This window comes from Convolutriloba macropyga, chromosome 7 (assembly GCF_964194025.1).
Source record: "Convolutriloba macropyga chromosome 7, txConMacr16.3, whole genome shotgun sequence".
Classification (NCBI taxonomy): domain Eukaryota; kingdom Metazoa; phylum Xenacoelomorpha; order Acoela; family Convolutidae; genus Convolutriloba; species Convolutriloba macropyga.
In genome coordinates, this window is record NC_134474.1 from 24,801,320 (window position 1) to 24,820,195 (window position 18,876).

Genomic DNA, 18,876 nt, shown 5'->3' on the forward strand with positions numbered 1-18,876 from the left:
ATCTGAGAGACACAAAAGCTGTGTTCAGGAACGAATTGTTTCATCTGTTTTAAATGAAGATTATTTTGCAGAAAACTATTCTGACTGTTATAAATTCAGATTTTTAATGAATATTATTTGAATCTGAGGGAATATTTTCGAAAACCAGTGTCATATAATGCATATGCACACCAGTTGACTTCTTCCAAGCTTCGTTAAGAATGGACACACCATTTGACTTTTTCCAAGTTTCGTTAAGAATTATGCTAAAGTAATGAAATGTTCGGGTGGTGCGAAAAGCACTCTCCTTCTTAACGAAACTATTTTGAGTGCTTTAAATATGAAAGATTTCATTTTAATAGCGAGTCTAAAAACTTATGCTAACTTCTGTGTCGGTTAAACTAAATTGCGTCCAGTGAAACAGCAAGTATAACTGGTTAGTGTGTGTCGAACTTTCTCAGTTTCAGAACTGTCAGAATGCAGGTAGGAGTGATGCCCCCTCCCACTGTAGGGTACCAACCCCCTCATCGCCAGCAACAGGGCCTGAACAGCAGTAATGGAAGCCATGACGTGATGCGCAATACGTGCAAAGTAGCCTTGATAGGAAGTAAAGTTCAGCGACCTCTGATGAACTTCTGCAGAAAGTGCAATTCACCAATCATCATACATGGAAGATTTGTAAGTTGGACAGAGAAAAAAGCGGAAATTTTTAATGAATCCTTGTCTGAACATTTTTGCTCTGTTGAATGATCGTACACGGGTGTTAGTACTTTATTCCCTCTTAATTTTGAGCTGGTGTGAGAAATATTGTAAGTTTCAAGATGTACCAGACCTGAACGGCCTTTAGCTCAAAATACAGCGCGAAATTTACGCTATTAATGTGAATTCATACTGGCTGTAGTTGACCTGAAAGCTGAGTGTAGCTGTATTGTGACTGTACCTGTTTCGATTAATAGCCGCCCTCATCTTCTCAACCGGCTATTATTACGGCTCCATTTTTTACTACTTGAAGAGAAGTTTTGGCGGAGCGTCTCTTTTTAATCGGTTATTTTGGTGTATTTGATAAGGAATGAAAACGCGTAAAAATAAAATGGTTAAATGAAACTGCTGAAGAAAACTGAAGAGCAAAAAGAAGGGTGGTCTTCTGTTCAAGCCTCATTTTTTGAGAAAACGAGAAAAGTAGATGTAAAAAAATTTTGGCGAGAAATTTTGATCTTGTGCGACTTTTTCGAAGCAGTTTTTTAGTTTTAGCTCGCACATATTTGGCCATTGTACTTGATCGTACTTATAATATCAAGCAATTGTATGCTTACGAGCAGTTTTGACCATTTTAGTAATAGATTACGTTTTAAGAGGCACTTTTTGAGCTACTTCTGTTATTAATTGCTCTCGAACGAAATTCAGTTATTGTTAACGTGTTTTTTAAACAAAACTTTTGGTTGACAGTTTTTGTAATATTTCTGTCTCGAGATTATCATTTTTGAGTGATCTAAGTTGCTCTCTGTCTGAAAGAAAGTTTGTTGCTAGTATAAAAGCAACGGTGTGCGAAAAAGAACCAACGCCACTCTAGCTGAGTGGTTTGAGTTGATGGACTGGCGTCCGGGAGGTCTGGGGTTCGAACCCCTGTGGGGTCGGAATTTTTTGCAACCATAAAACATATTTTTAAGCTAAATACATTAAATTGCCCCAGCTTCTTATTAGAGAACTGTTCATTCGAAGTTAGTCGGTTTGCTCTTTTGCTTTTTTAAAGAATTTTTAAATTTATCTTGTCTGCAGGGAAATTTCGGCTGCAATTAGATTTTGTATTAATTTTGTTGAACTTCTGGTTTGGCTTCATTTTAAAACTGGATATCAATGGAAGTTGATTAAATTCTGTTAATTTGTGGCCCGTCTTTGTTAATAGCCGCGAAGCGATAGCTGAGGCTATTATTGGCCTTCTCTTGTTTTTTTTATTGCGTCGTCAATATTTTTGTTACGACCATATGACGTCACAACCACTTCAAATCTGCTTTTTCATTTTTCCATGCAATTTCAACTGAATTGCGTGCGTGACGTCATTTTTCACTCTTATTGGAGTTAGTTTTTTTTTGTTTATTCTCGTGATTAAATTTTTGGTCACACGTGACTTAAAAATGACTTCGTCACTCTGAAATTGACTTTTCTTTGCTTTAATTCAAAGAGATAAGGTCAAGTGAGTGCTTGTCACTCTAATTGAAGGTTATTTAAGAGCAGCAAATAGAAACAGCAATAATTTATACAGATTCTTAATCAAAATTTAACATCGCAGCCCTGAATGAAAAGAATAATTTTCTTTTTCGGTCTGTGTTTCTTACCTTCTTTTTGAGACTACAGATATATGAAGCTATTGCGGCTATTTTCTGGCAATTTGCCAGCTATGATCTAATTTTGAAGTTTTTTGCCTATTTTTTACGTTTTTTTTTCTTTTGGCATTAGTTTTTTGTTCAATCATAAATTTTTGTCCAATCATGAAGTCACCGATTCCGGAGACTTCAGGCCTTTTTTTCGTTAAACAATTTGTTTCGCTTTATCTTATTTCAAAGCTTGTTCAGCCTTAATCTTTATGTCTGCTTCAGGATAGTTTCACTCTTCTCAATTTGTACTCAAAATGATTTTACGTAGCAGTTGCTCTGCAAAGGCATCTAAAACGAACTAAGTCAATTTCGAGAAACGAAATCGAAAATAAAAACGTGATGAAGCCCAGTTTTACGTGGCAAGTATTTGGACTTGTTATTATTAGTGTTCATAATCAGGTCTGATGCTTATTGCCAATGATACTAATCACTGTATCTTTCAAAATTGTTTCAGCTTAAAAAAATATTTATAGCAAAGCTATCAATTTTTGCTTTTGATACCAATTGGACTATGGATATCAACAGTGTCTTTTTTCCGGCAACCCGCTGGGCATGTTTCGTCTTACGCTCATTTGTGTTTTAACATTTGTTGGCGGCGGAAATCGAAAAGAGCGGTTTTCTATTTTCATTGGTCTCTCTCTTTTGCTTTTAAGTGCGTGCGTTATTTTTTTCGAAGTGCTAGGATTCAATTTGAATTGCGTGTTCTCCAAAATATGGACAATAATACTAACAAGGCATCTCGGCCGAAATAAACTAAGGAGGAACGGTGAAGTGCGTCCGCCCAGTTTTTGTTCCAACCCAACATTTGTTATAATTGTTTGTCGAGTGGAAAAGCTACGCAAACAAGAAGAGAAAATCAAAGAATTAGTCCAAACGACATGGCACTGGAGAAACGAATATTTGTTTGACTTGATTCGTTTTTTTTCCTTCGTACAATGGGAATCAATTAAAACGCCAGATTTTGAATAACCGAGAGATTAGCACATAATATCAACACGGGAGAAAACCTGAAAAAAAGTGATACTGATAAAAATTTATAGGATTAAAAATCAATAAAAATTTAACGTTTTGCAAAAGAAATTCTTGTAATATATAGTGGCTATTTGAACCTTTTTTTAACCTAGTCTCACCAAACACCGGTCCCATATACTTCTTGACAAGTACGCGTGTCTTTATTTCTGGAGCAAATAAGTTCTTATCTGATGCTTTGTCGGATGCTATTTTGACTTTGTTGTTAAGTGTTTGTAAAAAAATAGATCTTGAGTTTTGATCATAATTAACGTTTGTTTTTGTTAGTGCATTTTGTCGTTTGTCTTATCCCCTAATGTCATTAATGGCAAGTCTTATTGACTTTATAATGGGCTTTTTTCAATTCATTGTCTCACCAATCACCGGTCCCATTGGCTTCCTAAGGTTTTATATAAGAATCTCCAGTATTTTTAGTTGAAAGCTGATTGTTTTAATGAATTTATTCTTTTTTCCTTTTTGTTGTTGACTCCTTTGGATGTCGTTGAGAACTAATCCCATCTACCTTGAAATGAAATACAAGTTGATTTGTTAGGTTTAGGTTTTATCTGATAATATTTTGATGTTGTAAATCATGTGTTTTTTTAAAAAAAAAAGATATTGGCCCTAATTAATGTTTTTGTTGTTTTGTTTTCCTGTTTGTCCTGACTTTGTGTTATTAATGGCTGGCATCATCGGCTCCCCCATGCGGTATCATTTAGTCCATTTAATGGTTCGCGTTTAAAAGAAAATTTAAGCTCATTTACATAATAATAATAATAATAATAATAATAATAATAATAATAATAATAATAATAATAATAATAATAATATTAATAATAATAATAATAATAATAATAATAATAATAATAATAATAATAAATTGTTTCCAAGTAAGTTGGCATTGCTGTACAAACTAGGCCGCACAGAACCGCCACTTACTTGATAGGTCATCAGAAGGTCCGATGGTCCTCGTCAAGTGATGCCAGTAGCAGTACTAAGAAACTTTAAAAGACAGATTGTCAGATGCTAAAGATGCTAAGGATTTGAAATGATCGGCTCAATATATTAACGAAACTATTTGTTGGTTATTGCTAATGTAATTGTCTCTAAAACTATACTGATAACGTTTCAATTCTTTTTTACTCAAGATTTGTACTTCTGAAATGAAATTGGGGTTAAATTTTAATATAAAATTTAACAATTTTCCTATTCTTACTCCTAGTCGTTTAGGGCTAAGTCCACTAACCTTGTTTGTACTTTTTAACTGACGGTATGATGTTCATTTTAACTCAACTGACTCTATTTCTTTCTTTGTTATAAGCAATTTTAGACTATTTATTTCGCATTCTGATCTAAGTATCTCTGTTAGTTTTTTAAACAGTTCAAAAATGTGCAAATCTTTGATCAAATGCATTTTATACTTTTCTCGATTTTGCAGTGTTGATTCCGTTTTTCTCTTTTTAAAAATGATTCTGGCAATTTGTTTTACTTTTGCTTCTAGAGGCTGAAGTGTTGTCTTGCTACTGGTTCCGTAGACTAAAACACCATAATTTAGTATTAGTTGTACGTAAACTTTATATGTTACAAGAAGCTGCGCAGTTGTTAAAATTGATCTCAATTTATAAAACAATCCAGAAAATTTGGACAGTTTCGCACATAATTCGAGGATATGCCGATTAAAATTAAGTTTTTCGTCAATATGTACTCCTAAGTATTTTAAAGACGTTTTTTGACAGATCGCATCATTCTGCAAAATTATCTCTTGTTGAGAAGATTTTCTGATTGCGTTCAAAATCACAAGATGCGTTTTTTCTAAATTGAGTGTCAGTTTGTTTTGCAAAAAATAGTCGGCTACCGATTCTAATGACTTCTCAAATTTTTCTTTACTTGAATACACATTTTGCTTCAAAACAGCGTCATCAGCAAACAAAATTGCAGTTGAGTCACCGCAGAACTCCTGAATATCATTTATATAAACTAGAAAGAGCATTGGTCCTAGCACCGAGCCCTGCGGCACTCCATATTCTATTGGTAAGAATTCCGACCTAAACTCAACCGATTTGACACATTGTTGTCTGTCACTCAGATAAGATTTCAGTAATTTATGTACAGGTCCTCTCTTTCCTATGTTTTCTAGCTTTTCAAGGAGCAAATTTTGTTCAACTGTATCAAATGCTTTCTTCAGATCTATGAAGACAGCCTTCACTTCTTTAAATCCATTTTCCCAGTCTTCTCTGATTCCCTCGAGGAAATTAACTAATGCATCAGTAGTCCCTCTTTTTTGTCGGAACCCAAATTGATTTTTATTAAGCAAATCGTATTTCTCGAGGAATGCGGTCATTCGATCACAGAGTAATTTTTCTAGTATTTTTCCAATCGTTGGTAATAAATTAATTGGCCTGTAGTTCTGAGCTTCGTAAGCATTCCCGCACTTATGTATAGGAATTACTACTGCTTTTTTCAAACATTTTGGGAAAGTTCCTTTTTCGAAACACTTATTGACTAGAAACGTCAATGTAGGAACTATAGCATATTCTATTTTTTTAAGTTTAAAGTTGTTGAGACCGTCACAATCAGTGCTATATTTTTTTTTCAATTTTTTAATTTCTAGTGATATTTCGGCTTCATTTGCTGAGGTCAAAAACATGCTGTTTAAAGTTCTTTTTTGTCTTCCGTTTTTTCCAGGATCAATTAATTTATTCGATAAAATTTTTCCGATAGTTGTGAAGTAAATGTTGAAACCTTCAACCTGTTTCTCTGACAACTCTTCTTGTTCTTTTCGCGTATTTCCACTCGATGTTCTCATTGTATTAAAAAAGCTACTGGAATTCTTTTGTGCGTTTCTGTGCAACATTTTCTGATAATAGATTCTTTTGTTTTCTTTTTTTCAGCTTATTCCTGATTTTATCGAACTTTTCCTTGTTTTTATTATTTTTGTGTCTCAAGAACGTCTGGAATAAGCTCTGTTTTTTTGCTGCTAAATTTTTACTGTTGTCAATACAATTTGGTTGCTGAGAAGGTTTTGATTTTTTCAATGGAATGTAATTGTCAACTTCCTCAATGATAGCCTCTTGAAACTTTTCAAAAGCAAGATCACAATCCAAAGCAAAAAAGTGCGACATAAGTCTGCCTAATTTGTCTCTTATTTTAAAAACCATTTTTTCTAAAATTATGTGGTTTTCAAGAGCCGTCCAATCCCTGTAAACTTTGTTTTTCAGTGGTACAGTCTTTTCCACGTAGTCAGAGAACACGATTTGGACAGTATAGTGATCCGTTACAGCTGACTTGATGATTTCAATTTCTACTGTCTTCGAGCAGTAAACTACGTCAATATTAGTTCTCGACTTTGCGCTTTCTCTAGTATACCCAACGTTAGACATATTCCTTAAGTTGTAAGAACTAAAAATGTCTTTTAATTTTGTAAGCTTGATGTTATTGCTACTATGGTAAATGTTAAATATTCCGCAAACAATGTGTAACTGTTCCGGTTCCGGAGTTAGTTCTTCAAAAAACATCTGCAAAGTTTCCGATATTTCATTTATACTTGTATTTGGTTTGATATAGATCACTGTTAATAAAAAACTTTTGCCATTTTTTGTGTTGATTTTTACAGTTAAAATTTGAATACTGGTACAACCAAACTTTTTAATAATTGTTTGTTGTAAATCCAATCTTACAAAGATCCCAACCCCTCCTCCTTTAGAGGTATTTCGGTTGCTTGTAGCAATCTCCTGGTAGCCATCAAGGTTAATGCACTTTGTGTTAGATTGGTCCTTGAGCCACGTTTCCGTCAAACATATTGCTAAAGGTTGACTCTCCTGTTGTTTTATCAACACTTCAAACTCGTTCAAATTTTTGTAGATCGATCTGATGTTTTGCAAGATTATTTTGTTTGCACTCATTTTGAAATTTTTTTTTTCCCTTGAACACATTACCAATTTTTAATTTTCTATCAGGGTTTCAAATGCATTTTTGTCAAACCTAAAAAAGAGAGAAATCTAAAACTTGTAAATTTGGACAAAAGATAGAGTAAAAAGAAAAAAGAAGAAAAAAAAGAAAAAAAAAAGAAAAAAAAATCAATATGAATGTATGAATTTCGAACATGGTGTGTTTTTGAATGTTTTTGTTCTATTCCTCATTTTGTTGATTGAAATATTCCACCATATCTTTAAGTATTTTCTAACTATTGTCCCAAATCATCGATCCACAATGATTGTATCAATTTTATATGAGGTAGAAGTTAAACAATTTTTTTTCATTAGGTTTTCGTCATTTTTTCTCATAATTCAAAAATGTTTAGTTGTTTAAACAATGTTTTGGTTAATTTAGTCCACTTTTAGTATGCTTTAGAGTCTTTGACTTTTTCAAATTATTATTATACGGTCGGTTGGGGTTTTATGTTCAAGAAATCACTCGCCAAAATTACATTTTGACGAATTTCCGATGGATTCTGGGCAAAAGGATGTCGAATGTGTCTGTTATCGTTTTCTCACCTAGCTCTTTTCCCAATCAAGATCGAACAGATCAATTGCGGCTGTTATTTGAAAGCATCTTTACATTAATTTTACTTAATAATGGACGCTCTCATCAGCCGGCTATTATCGGTCACTTTTTTCATTTCAAAGATGTGAATTGCTGTGGAGCTCTTTTAAAAGATGTGTTCACACATATTGATGATTTCAGTTGCCAAATTGGCGTACTTATTTTCATCATACTGAAACGGGAAGTGGAGTGGAAAATCGAGTAATTTATTTGAGGTGTGAATTTGTCTGATTCTACGTTAGAGTGAGAAAACGATGTTTCAACAAAAATTCCTTTTCTAGGTTGTGATTTTGTTGTTCGCATTTAACTCCTTTTCACTTTTTTATTGTGGAATTTTTTTAAAATTCTTCAATAATTTCTCTCATTTTCTCAAATCTCATTTTTAGATCTGTTCACGCTTTCGGCGTTCCACGTCAGCTAGAATTCAAATCAGAGTAGTGGTTTTTATCACGCTGGAGAAGTAAAGGGAGCGAAAAAGCGAATAGGTTTGAAGCGTATTTTCTTCAAATTGCTTTTGAAGTGGAGTGAGAAATTGGTATTTGAACAAGTTCATGGAAATTGCTAGCAATTTTTTTTCTCCGATTTTTAAGAAAGGCTCCAAAAGCGATGTAGAAAACTATAGACCGATCTCTATCCTGTCACGACTTTCTCTTGTATTGGAAAAAACCATTTTTGATTACTTATAGTGCGGTATTCGCTCAAAGCTGAGCGCTCGGCAGCACGGGTTTCGTAGTGGGCATTCAACTATCACACAACTTTTAGTATGCCACCACGATATCTATGAGAATTTTGATAGTAATTCCGAACAAATAATAGTTTACCTTGACTTCTCTAAGGCTTTCGATACTGTGAATCATAACATACTACTTTGCAAATTGGCATACTTTGGACTGGACGAAAATTTTTTAAAGTTGATGAAAACTTATCTCACTAACAGAACTCAAAGAGTGCAGATCGTTGGATGTCTGTCTGACTGCGAGTCTATCTCAAGTGGTGTTCCCCAAGGGAGTGTTCTTGGCCCTCTCCTCTTTTTAATCTATATAGTTGACATTTTGGCTTTGCCTTCTTTTTTAACTTGTTTTTTTACGCCGACCGTACGAAGTTGATATGCTCCTCTGAAAATATCTTTTTTATCTGAAAATATCTTTTTTATTTTGCAACAAGATCTTGAGCGCCTCTCACAGTGGTGCATGGACAATAGCACGATGTTCAATTTAAACAAATGCGTCTTTTTACATCTCTCAGAGAAGACAACTGGCAGTCTTTTTATTGACGATTACCAGCTCCAGAGAGTTGATTCAATATGCGATCTTGGATTACAAGTATCAAAAACACTCAAATGGGAAGTTCACATACGTGGAAAATTCCTGAAAGCGCGACAGAATTTTAATTATCTCCGACACTCTGTGCCCTATTACCTTCCTTCTAAAGTAAAATTCAACCTTTTCTCCGCGTGCGTGATGTCGCTTCTCTATGCTTCTCCAGCCTGGCATGTTGACGCTACCTATTTGCGACTCTTGGAGAAGTTCTATTGGAAGGGGCTATGCTTGTGTTTTGGTTATAGTGAGTTTAAATCTATTTTGTCTCTCTCAGAGAGCCTCCCTTTTGCCTATCAACTTATTGATCGTGATTTGAAGTTCTTCATCAGCATTGTTCAAGGCAAAAGTTGTATTCCCTTCAGTCGTGCACGATCTAACAGATGTCTCCGCAGCGGCCCGACATTTCATCTCGTTGTCAATGCATGCGCCAAGAAGCTGACCGCCAAGTCGTACTTTAACCGCTTTCAAACTGTTGTAAATGATTTTAATGATTTGGGGGATTTCGATTTACTCTCCATTGTATTACAAAAGTCGCTTGCGAAAATTCTTTAGTGATCGGCGAGACTGCAAATTTGAATTCAATCAAACCTGTACGTGGTCAATAAAGTGTCGATGTCCTATATGTGTATCTTAGTATCCCTTCTTTTGTACTGTTTTTTACTCAGCTTTATGTACATATCTTAATTTGTTAATGTTAAATTTCCATCAATTTGGTATATTGAAGTCTTTTGGTATATTTGAACTACTACTACCTTCAATTGCGGCAATTTGATTTCTGTATTCAGTGCTTCTTTTCTTGAATGCTAATAATTTGATGCACACGTGTTCTAAATACGGCGATCTGCAATTTTTTGAACTCATGATCAGGCAGCTAATGCTTTTTACGACGTTGACACTTTGTTGGCATTGATTATTAGTGAACATTTGATTTTTGTCCATTTTTCTATTGTATTTCTGCTATCTTATCAATTAGTATCATTAATGACGGGTCTCTTTGGTTGCCAATGAGGCACAGATGAAAGTAATTAATGACTTGAGTTCATGGCTTGTGGTTTTCATGTCTTTGACTTTGTTTTCAAAATTTTTTAAATGAAGTTTTGAATTTTTAAGTATTTATTATACTTGTTGATGTCTTATTTTTTGTTCTCATTATTGACTGGTCTCATAGATTGCTAATAGGAATCGTTTTAATCGATGAGATTGTTCAAGTTTACAGTTGATGCTTTCTATGACTTTGACACTATTTTTTTCAAAGATTTGGCAGTTATGAGTTTTACAAGTTTTCATTGTTTACTATTGTCTTCTCATAATTTCATTATTGACAGATTTCATCTGTTGCCAATGATTCTGAAATAAATCGAATTACTCGGTTTAGTTTATTTTCATTGGTTCCTATGACTGATATGCTGTACGTTTTCAAAAAAATTTGGTTTTTGAGATTGTCTTCGTTGACTGTTTTAGTTTTGTCTTGACGTTAGGTTGAAAATGTCATTAATTATTTCAATTCTTTGGATGGTAACTGTGGACTTGTCCTGTTATTTTTACGGTCCAAAGAATTTGGATTGTTTTGGTGCTGTCTTTTTTTTGTAAGATGTTCACACATTTTTCCATGACTTTCAGCTTTTAAAATGGAATAAACAGGTAAAGCTCAGCAGGCATGAAATTTAACTAGAAGCCCTTGGCAGTTTTAGTAGCTCTTTAACTGCTAAGAGTAGTAAAGTTGCGTAAGTGAAGACCGTAATTTAAAGATTAAATGTCTTTTTTAGGAGTTTCTGAGCCCAAAATGGTGCAATTCTTCACGTTGTTTCGTTATTTTTCGAGTTTTTGTTTGGCCAGTCTTGAATCGACGTTTGTAAAAGTTGTTACATGTCTTTTGCAGGACGTAATTACTTGATACTGCAAGTAATTACGTCTGTATACTTTGGTACTGCAAACATAAACACGCAAAATTATACTAATGTTTGCATTCTTCAAGTTTTTTGACAGTCCTAGTGGCCAAGGAACCTCCTCTAGGGTTTGATAATAGGGTATTGCCTATGTTTAGTGGCAAAGGAATTGTTTTCAGCCTTTTTATATCACGAGTTTGATGAGTTTTTCAAATATTTCTGAAGATTTTAATATCACGATTTTTAGCAGCATTTTATTAAAATTTGCAGTTGCTGTCAAAATTTCGAAAATCTATTGTTTTCTGAATTTATCGATCTGCTATTTAAGTTTTTTCGAGTCTGACAGATGGGTTACTGGATAGATTCGAGAGGCAGACAAAAATAATTTTGAACATATTAAGATTGCGAATCATCTTGCAAATTTGGCATTTCTCGAGTTTTTCCGTCCTTGGTAGCTTTTTCCCTCTTTCAAATTTTGTGCGTGGGTTAATGGGCGTTTTTAAGCGGATAAAATTTTAGCTTCATGGTAAAAGCTGTAAGAGGTTTAGAAATGTTTATATTTGTTGGTTTAGCTTGATCTGTTTAGTTTCTCGACTTATGAGACTGTTTGTCTTTTCGGCCGGCATTGTTCAATTGATCTGGTGGTCAGATACAAAAGTTCAAAGTTATCCATTCAGTTCTTGCACTGTATTCCAGGACTTGTCTTGCAATTTTTTGTAAGACGTTTTCACATATTTTTCATGACTTTGATCTTTCAAAACGGGATAAACAGGTAAGGCCCATTGGGCATTAAGTTTCATTAGAGCCCCAAGGCTAGCTTCAGCACTCCAGCAAATGATCAGTGGTGCAGCTGCTGCGAAGTCTAAAATTCAAGATGAAAAGTTCATGTATGTTTTGATCTTCAGAAATGGTGCAATTTTCACGGTTTCTTTTATTTGATCAGTCTTGTATTGTTAACGGTTGTCAATGTTTATAAAGGTCTTTTGCAAGATATAATTACTTTATAATTATACTATTTTTTTCCCGATTTTTTCAAGTTTTTATGTACGTTGAGTGTTTCTCTACCAAGTGGTCAGGGAACCTCCTTTTGGGCTCAATAGTGTGTTACTGCATAGTTGTTAGGGGCAATGAAATAGTCTTCAGAGTTTAATGTCACTGCATTTTTTAACAAAATTTGAAAAAAATTCAAATTTTCTGAAGATTTTCATCATATTCTGGATTTATCTATCTTTATGAGACAGTGATACTATTTTAGGCTTTTAGGCTGGAAATTGGGTTACTGGATAGTTTCTGGAGACAATGCAATTGTTCTGAAGTTATTAATATCACGAATATCAGCAACATTTCATTAAATCTTGCAATTGTTTTAAATCTTTGCAATTTTTGTCATTTTCTGAGTTTAACAACCTTTACGAACACGGAAACTTTTTAAGTTTTGCAACTGGCTAACTTGCCAGTCCGTAGAAAATGGTTTTGAACGTTTTTCATTGCGAAATTAAGACAATTTCTCCATATTTTGCGATTTTCAATTTTTAAGTTTTTGTCATGTTTCTCGATTTCTTCTATCTTCATTGGCCAGTAAACCTCTTTAAAGGCTTGTGCGCGGGCGAATGGGTGCATTTGGCTGGTATTGCCCAATTGCTCTGCTGTTCAGATACAGTAGTCCTACGGTTTTCTTTCAATTCTTTTGATTGTATTTCAAGACTTGTCTCCCTACGTTTTTTAAGATCTTTTCCGACCTTTTTTTTTACTTTTGAAGTCAAATTGAAGTGATGATTTTGGTCACGCCGACACACGAAGTGGAGTGAAAACGCGAGTGCTTTTGCGGCGCAATTTTGTCCCACGAATTTGAAAGTTAAGTGAGGAAACGGTGATTGGGCAAATTTTTTTAACCATGGCTTTTTCATGTAGAATTTTACTGTTTCTTCAATTTTGTATCAAATTATATTTTAAATGGTTGTTGCAATCCGGCCATAATACAATATATGTCTTGGTTTTGTGCTTAGTCGAATAAAATTCTTTGGATTGTAGGTCTTGATTTGTCCTGCTATGTTTTTTATTTCGTCGAACAAAACTTGTTTTGGTGTACATTAGTTAACAGCTTATACAACAATGATTGAAATATTAGACATCTGTAGGCTAGTTTTACTCTTCTCGAGATGCTCAAAGTTCATTCAAGCAGCAGTTGCTCAGCAAATTAATCCAGAATCAACAGAGTTAATATGGAAAAACAAAATCAAGAGTAGAAACTATAAATAGGATATACTCATGAAGACCACTTTTAGATGGCCGCTTCTGGTATATTCTTATGTCTTATTTACCATCTCTAATGCTTGTTATAGTAGCCGCTGGGAAAATTAGTATGTATAACAAGAAATGCCATCAAAATAAATTGCATTTTAAAATGTTTAAAACAAATTTTTTTTCTGTTCTTTCCTTCCCAATTGTAGTTATGGGAATCAATGGCGGCAATTTTCTGATGATCTGCCGTGTATATTTCGCAATTCACTCCTTGTCATATCTAGGTCTAGTTTTTAAGTCAGTGAAGTTTTTGATTTCAGCTTCAAGACTTGTCCTGCTACTTATTTTAACTCAGGCAAAGGCGTTTATCATTTATTAATAGCTGCACAGCCATATCTGGGGCTATTATTAGCTTTCTCTTAGTTTTTTTATTTCGTCGTCATTATTTTTGTTACGGCCATTTGACGTCACAATTGGTTTTCCAAATCTGCTTTTTGTTCATTCGTTCATGCAATTTCAACAGAAGTGCGTGCGTGACGTCATTTCGCACTCTTAGTGGAGCGAGTTTTTTGTTCATTCGCGTGGTTACGTTTTTGGTCATACGTGACTTACCTCACTCAAAATTGTTTTCCTCACTCTGAAATTGACATTTCTTTACTTCAATTCAAAGAGATAATGTCAAGTGAATGTGTTTCACTCTAAATGAAGGTTATTTGAGAGCAGCTAATAGGGGCAGCAATAACTTATACAGATTCTTAATCAAAATATAACATCTCATCCTTTAATGAAAGAGTAATTTTTTGTCTGTCTTTACTGATTTTTTTGAGACTGCGGATCTACGAAGCTATTGCGGCTATTTTCTGGCAATCTGCCAGCTATGCCAACTGGTAACAGTGCGTTAAGTTTTAAAGATCTCTCGCCGAATCACGAAGTGGAGACAAAATTCAAGTTTTTGCGGCTTGAATTTACTCACTCTAATTTCCTCATTCTAAATTGTGTGAGAAAACAGCTTTGGAACAAACAATCGCTCTCTCGCTAGTGATTTTTACTGTTTTTGAATTTTTTTATTTAATACTTTTTTTTATAAGTGGTTTTTTTGAGCCCACGTTGAGTCCATTCTGGGTCTTGTCTTTTAATTCATTAATGCAAATTCTTTGAAATTCAGGTCAGGACTTCTCCTGTTATATTTTATTAAATCCCAAGTTTTTGGACTGTATTTTTGTGCTCTTTTTTAAAGATTTGGTCACACTTTATCGGCTTTTTCACATCAGTGAGATGTCAAAATAGTGGTGATTGTAATCACGCTGGAGTAGTAAAACGAGAAGTTGAGTAGATTTGAGGCAGGATTTTTAATTCAAAGTACCTTAAAAATTGAGTGGGAAATCGGTATTTGAACAAATTTTGGGTTTTTGAAAGAATTTTTTTTACGTGAGGCAATTTGACTTCTGCTTCCGGTTGTTCTTTACTTGGGAACTTTTAGAATGATATATTTTCTGTTTGCGCCTATTTGTAATTGCTTGAATTAATCAGCTGGCAGTTACGTTTTTTACTGACTTGAAACTTTTTATTGCATTAATATGTCAGTGAATTTTTTTATTTACCCTCTTTTATCAATTTTTCTTTTGTCTCACGGCTTTTTACACGTCTCATTGGTGGCTAATGTGGCTTTAACGAACCTAAACGACTTCATGAGTGGTCGTTTTCATTACTTGAGAACTGTTTCACGGTTTCTCAAAAATTTTTATTGAATTTTCGGGTTTTGATCTTGCTGTTAAAATGTGAATTGTCGGTTCCTTAATGCTTCATTTTTTTTTGGATTTTATATCAGGACTTGTCCTGCAATGTTTTTTAATTCGAAGAAAATTTTATTTCGCTTTACCTTAGTTTCCAGCTTGTTCAACATTTCAAGTGCAATCATTTTGACTTCTAGACTAGTTTTATTCTTCACTTATTCTGCTCAAAGTGCATTTAAACGGCAGTTGTTCATCAAATCAGTCTAAAATGAACAGATTTAGTATCGATAATTGAAAGAAAAGTAGAAACAGAATCAACCCATAAAGGCCAATCTTAGTTACCTGGTATGATATTTATCGGTTTGTTACCAATCACTGTATCCTCTTATTAAGAAACCGGAATATGTCTAGCTGTGAAATCAAATCAATATGGCTCGCACTTTAAAAACGTTGTTGTACCACAATCAAGTTCATTTTTGTTCCGTTTTTTTTTTCAATCCCAGGTGAGGTTATGGGAATCAAGGGCGACTATTTTCCGACTATCTGGCGGGTTTGTTTTACAGTGACTATATTTAGATTCCCTGTAAGCACGTGATGTGTGTAGCATGTGCCGCACCCATGTCTCAGCCGTGTCCAATTTGCAATCAGAAATTCGACAAGATTGAACAGAATGAAACCGTCTACATATGCCCCTTTTTCACGTCCGACAGCAAACCATGTGAAAGAAGCTATCTAAGTGAGAGAGATTTAGTTGCTCATTTGAAAATGCGACATCAAGAAATAGACGTCGACAAGTTTTCATCCGGGAAACCGTTAGTTCTCCCAAGTAAAGAATCTTACGTGGATAAAGCTCTACCGGTACCGGAGACATTGCCTAGTCCGGTTAATCAGAGTGCAAATGAAGCTCCTCAAAATCAACCTATCAGCACAATTGGACAAGATGTTGATATGCGGCAGAATTCAGGTGGTTATAGAGGGTATCAACCGAGACATTTTTCACCGAGAGGGGGCCTGTATCACCGACCCGACTTCCATGGGTCACCGCGGGGGAGAGGTGGTGGATTTAGACCTCGTTTTCCTTTCAGACCGAGAGGAAATTGGAATCAATAAAATAGTTGATGAAGTTTCTTCGTTTGCCATTTACGTTTTATGTTGTTCCCCACATTCTGCGATAAATAACATTTACAGTTCGCCGGTGTATTTCTTCATTATTAGCACTGTTTTTGCTGAATAAAAGTACGAGTAAATCTTTTTCAGAACTTTCTGATAAACAGCACTGTTTTGACTCGCACATTTTACTACCCGTTTGGGCGAACTTAGAATTGACTGCATTTAAATTAATTCAGCTCGCAGAATTTGTTGGTACATTGTTTTTGGTTGATACCTATATGCGAAAGCGTTTAATAGTTATGCAAAATTGGCGGTAGGTATTGGGTTTGAACAATTTTTGCCTTGTAATTTTCCTTTGTCTTTTTCCTTTGTCTTTTTCCTTTGTCTGTTTTTACAATATTTTGAATGCATTTCAATCACGATATCGCCCAGCATAGAGAAGTTTGTGTTATTTTTTAATGCTATGACACCAAAAGAATTGTTCAATATTTTCTTCAAGTCTATTTTTTCTGTTATGATTATCTTTTATTGCTTTATATTTTTCTTTTATAGTTCAGATCAGTTTCGAAGAACTTTATCAGCTCTATGCTTTCCCAATGTCTCTTATGGGTTGCGGAGCTAATTGAGGAGTTTGGAGTTGTTGAGACTGATTATGTCGCGAGAGTTTTTTCATACCGGTCACTTTTCCAGCTCATCAGTTTTTGTGTCTATCTTTAAAAAGATTGGTTTTTCAACTAACCGGAATTATAAATTTACCAGATATACTTCCAAAAATACAAAACTTTGAAGTTTCAATATTTCAGTGTTTTGTGTCATAAGTTTTTCAAGATATTTACTTGCGAGGATCTTTTTTAGGCTCCTTGGCGACGTCGTAGTTGTTTTTATCTTTACTGGTGATTTTATTTTGTCATGATTTCGTCATGGTGTTGTCATGATGTCAATGTTAAAATTCTTTTCCATACTAAAAGTTTTTTAATCAAATGTTATAGTTAATTCGGGTAAAGATTGTTGTTTTTAGAGAAATGATAATGGCTGGGAAGGTTCATATTGCTTCCCAAATTCTCTCGGTTGTTTTTTTTAAAACTTTTACACGAAAAGTTTTGCTCTTGCGGCATTTGACCGAGTTATGAAAATGCCACGTTGAGTAAGTCTGGGTTGATTATGTAGCGCCTTGATGTTTGAATGACTTTTTGATCCTGAACTGTTTTTGACATTATAGTGGTGTGCGTGCAGCTGTTTTTTGCCCTTTTTGCTTTAATTTTAGAGAAAAGATATATGCCGAAATTGATTGTGACGCGTTGATTTTGAATTGACTTTTTGATTCTGAAAAGTTTTTTCATAGTTGTCCGATATTAGCTGTTTTCGAGCTTTTAGCCCCTTTTTTCCTTTTGCTTGGGTTTTTAAATAGAGTGTGTAATTTAGTTGAGTGGACAGACTTCTCTAATTGTAAACAATTTATAATAGTGGGAGTGCCTATTAATGTGCTTTAACTATCAGCTTGCGTTTAACAAAAACAAATGGACCCAGAAATGAAAATAATTTATTCAATTGTACCTTTCTAATTCAATGTTTTTAATTGCTCTTGAACGCAGTTCATAGCAATTATTGTAAACGTGTGTGTCTTTTTTTTATGCAAATTTTTCGCTTGACAGTTTTGCGCTTTTCTTCTAGAACATTCTTTGACTTCTCAAGTGACTTTTTCACGCTTTCGTTCTTCATTTTTGAGTGATCTCTATTGCTCTGAAGTAAAGCTAATATAATTTCGGTTGCAGAATAAGTGAGGTATGTGATCTGTAGCGCAGTGGTTAGTAGGTGTAGCTGTGGATGGGAAGGGCAGTGGTTCGAATCCCGGCGGGGAAAAATTTTTTTGCACCCATAATTTGATCTCGGCTACAGCCCCTGAATTAAATTGCCTCGCCTGTCGTTCAAGAGCAATTCTTCCGACATTTGTCGGTTTATGTTCTAATTCTGAGTTTTAAGAATAAAAGTTTTGAATTAATTATGATCAGGTTTTTGATTTTTTGGCTGTAGCATTTTAAGATTTTTTTAATGTGATCCCAATTTTTATATCAAAGATTGCTGCTGAAATATTTTGTTTAGCCTACAGTTTTGTCAGAAATGAAAGAAATTGGCCTTATTGCCTAATTGTTGCCTCTGATGATTAAAACGCTATTATTGTCACTTTCGGTTCAGCACCCCAAAGTGTGATAAGAAAGCCACATGCAAGTACTTGTGTAGGAACGTCCTTTGGAAGTCAGATCTTTCTAAAAAGATATTTTTCTCTGAAACTTTAAGATTAAAAATCTTGACCGGATCTGGTAAAGCGAGACTTGAGAACACAAAGGAAAATTAGAGAACTTCCAATTTTTTTTTCTTTTCCTGCCTTACTACTAGAAGTACAATATCAGAGCTACAGAACTATTGAACTCAAAGAAAACATTTTCTCTTGAACTCAACATTAAAGGAGTATCCATTAACAAGGCACAATCAATAAAATTCTTAGCTATCACTTTCACTCCACATCTCAATTGGAATGAACATTGCAAAATTTTAATACGAAGAGCAAACAGCAGGCTATTTCAACTTCGGAAGCTCAATAATCTAAACGCTGACGGAGAATTTCCAGTTTTGGTTTTAAAATCATGGACCCGACCCCTATTTCGGTACTCAAACGCTTGCTGGGTGG

General features: G+C 34.4%; 1 protein-coding gene across 1 annotated transcript; it reads left to right on the forward strand.

Moving 5' to 3' along the window:
• Window positions 1-435: 435 nt before the first annotated feature.
• Window positions 436-16,335, forward strand: LOC142342170 (uncharacterized). The gene is made up of 2 exons (XM_075393379.1): window positions 436-657; window positions 15,657-16,335. Exons 1-2 carry the CDS (start codon window positions 457-459, stop codon window positions 16,188-16,190), a joined length of 735 nt encoding a protein of 244 aa, XP_075249494.1. The 5' UTR covers window positions 436-456; the 3' UTR covers window positions 16,191-16,335.
• Window positions 16,336-18,876: the final 2,541 nt, after the last annotated feature.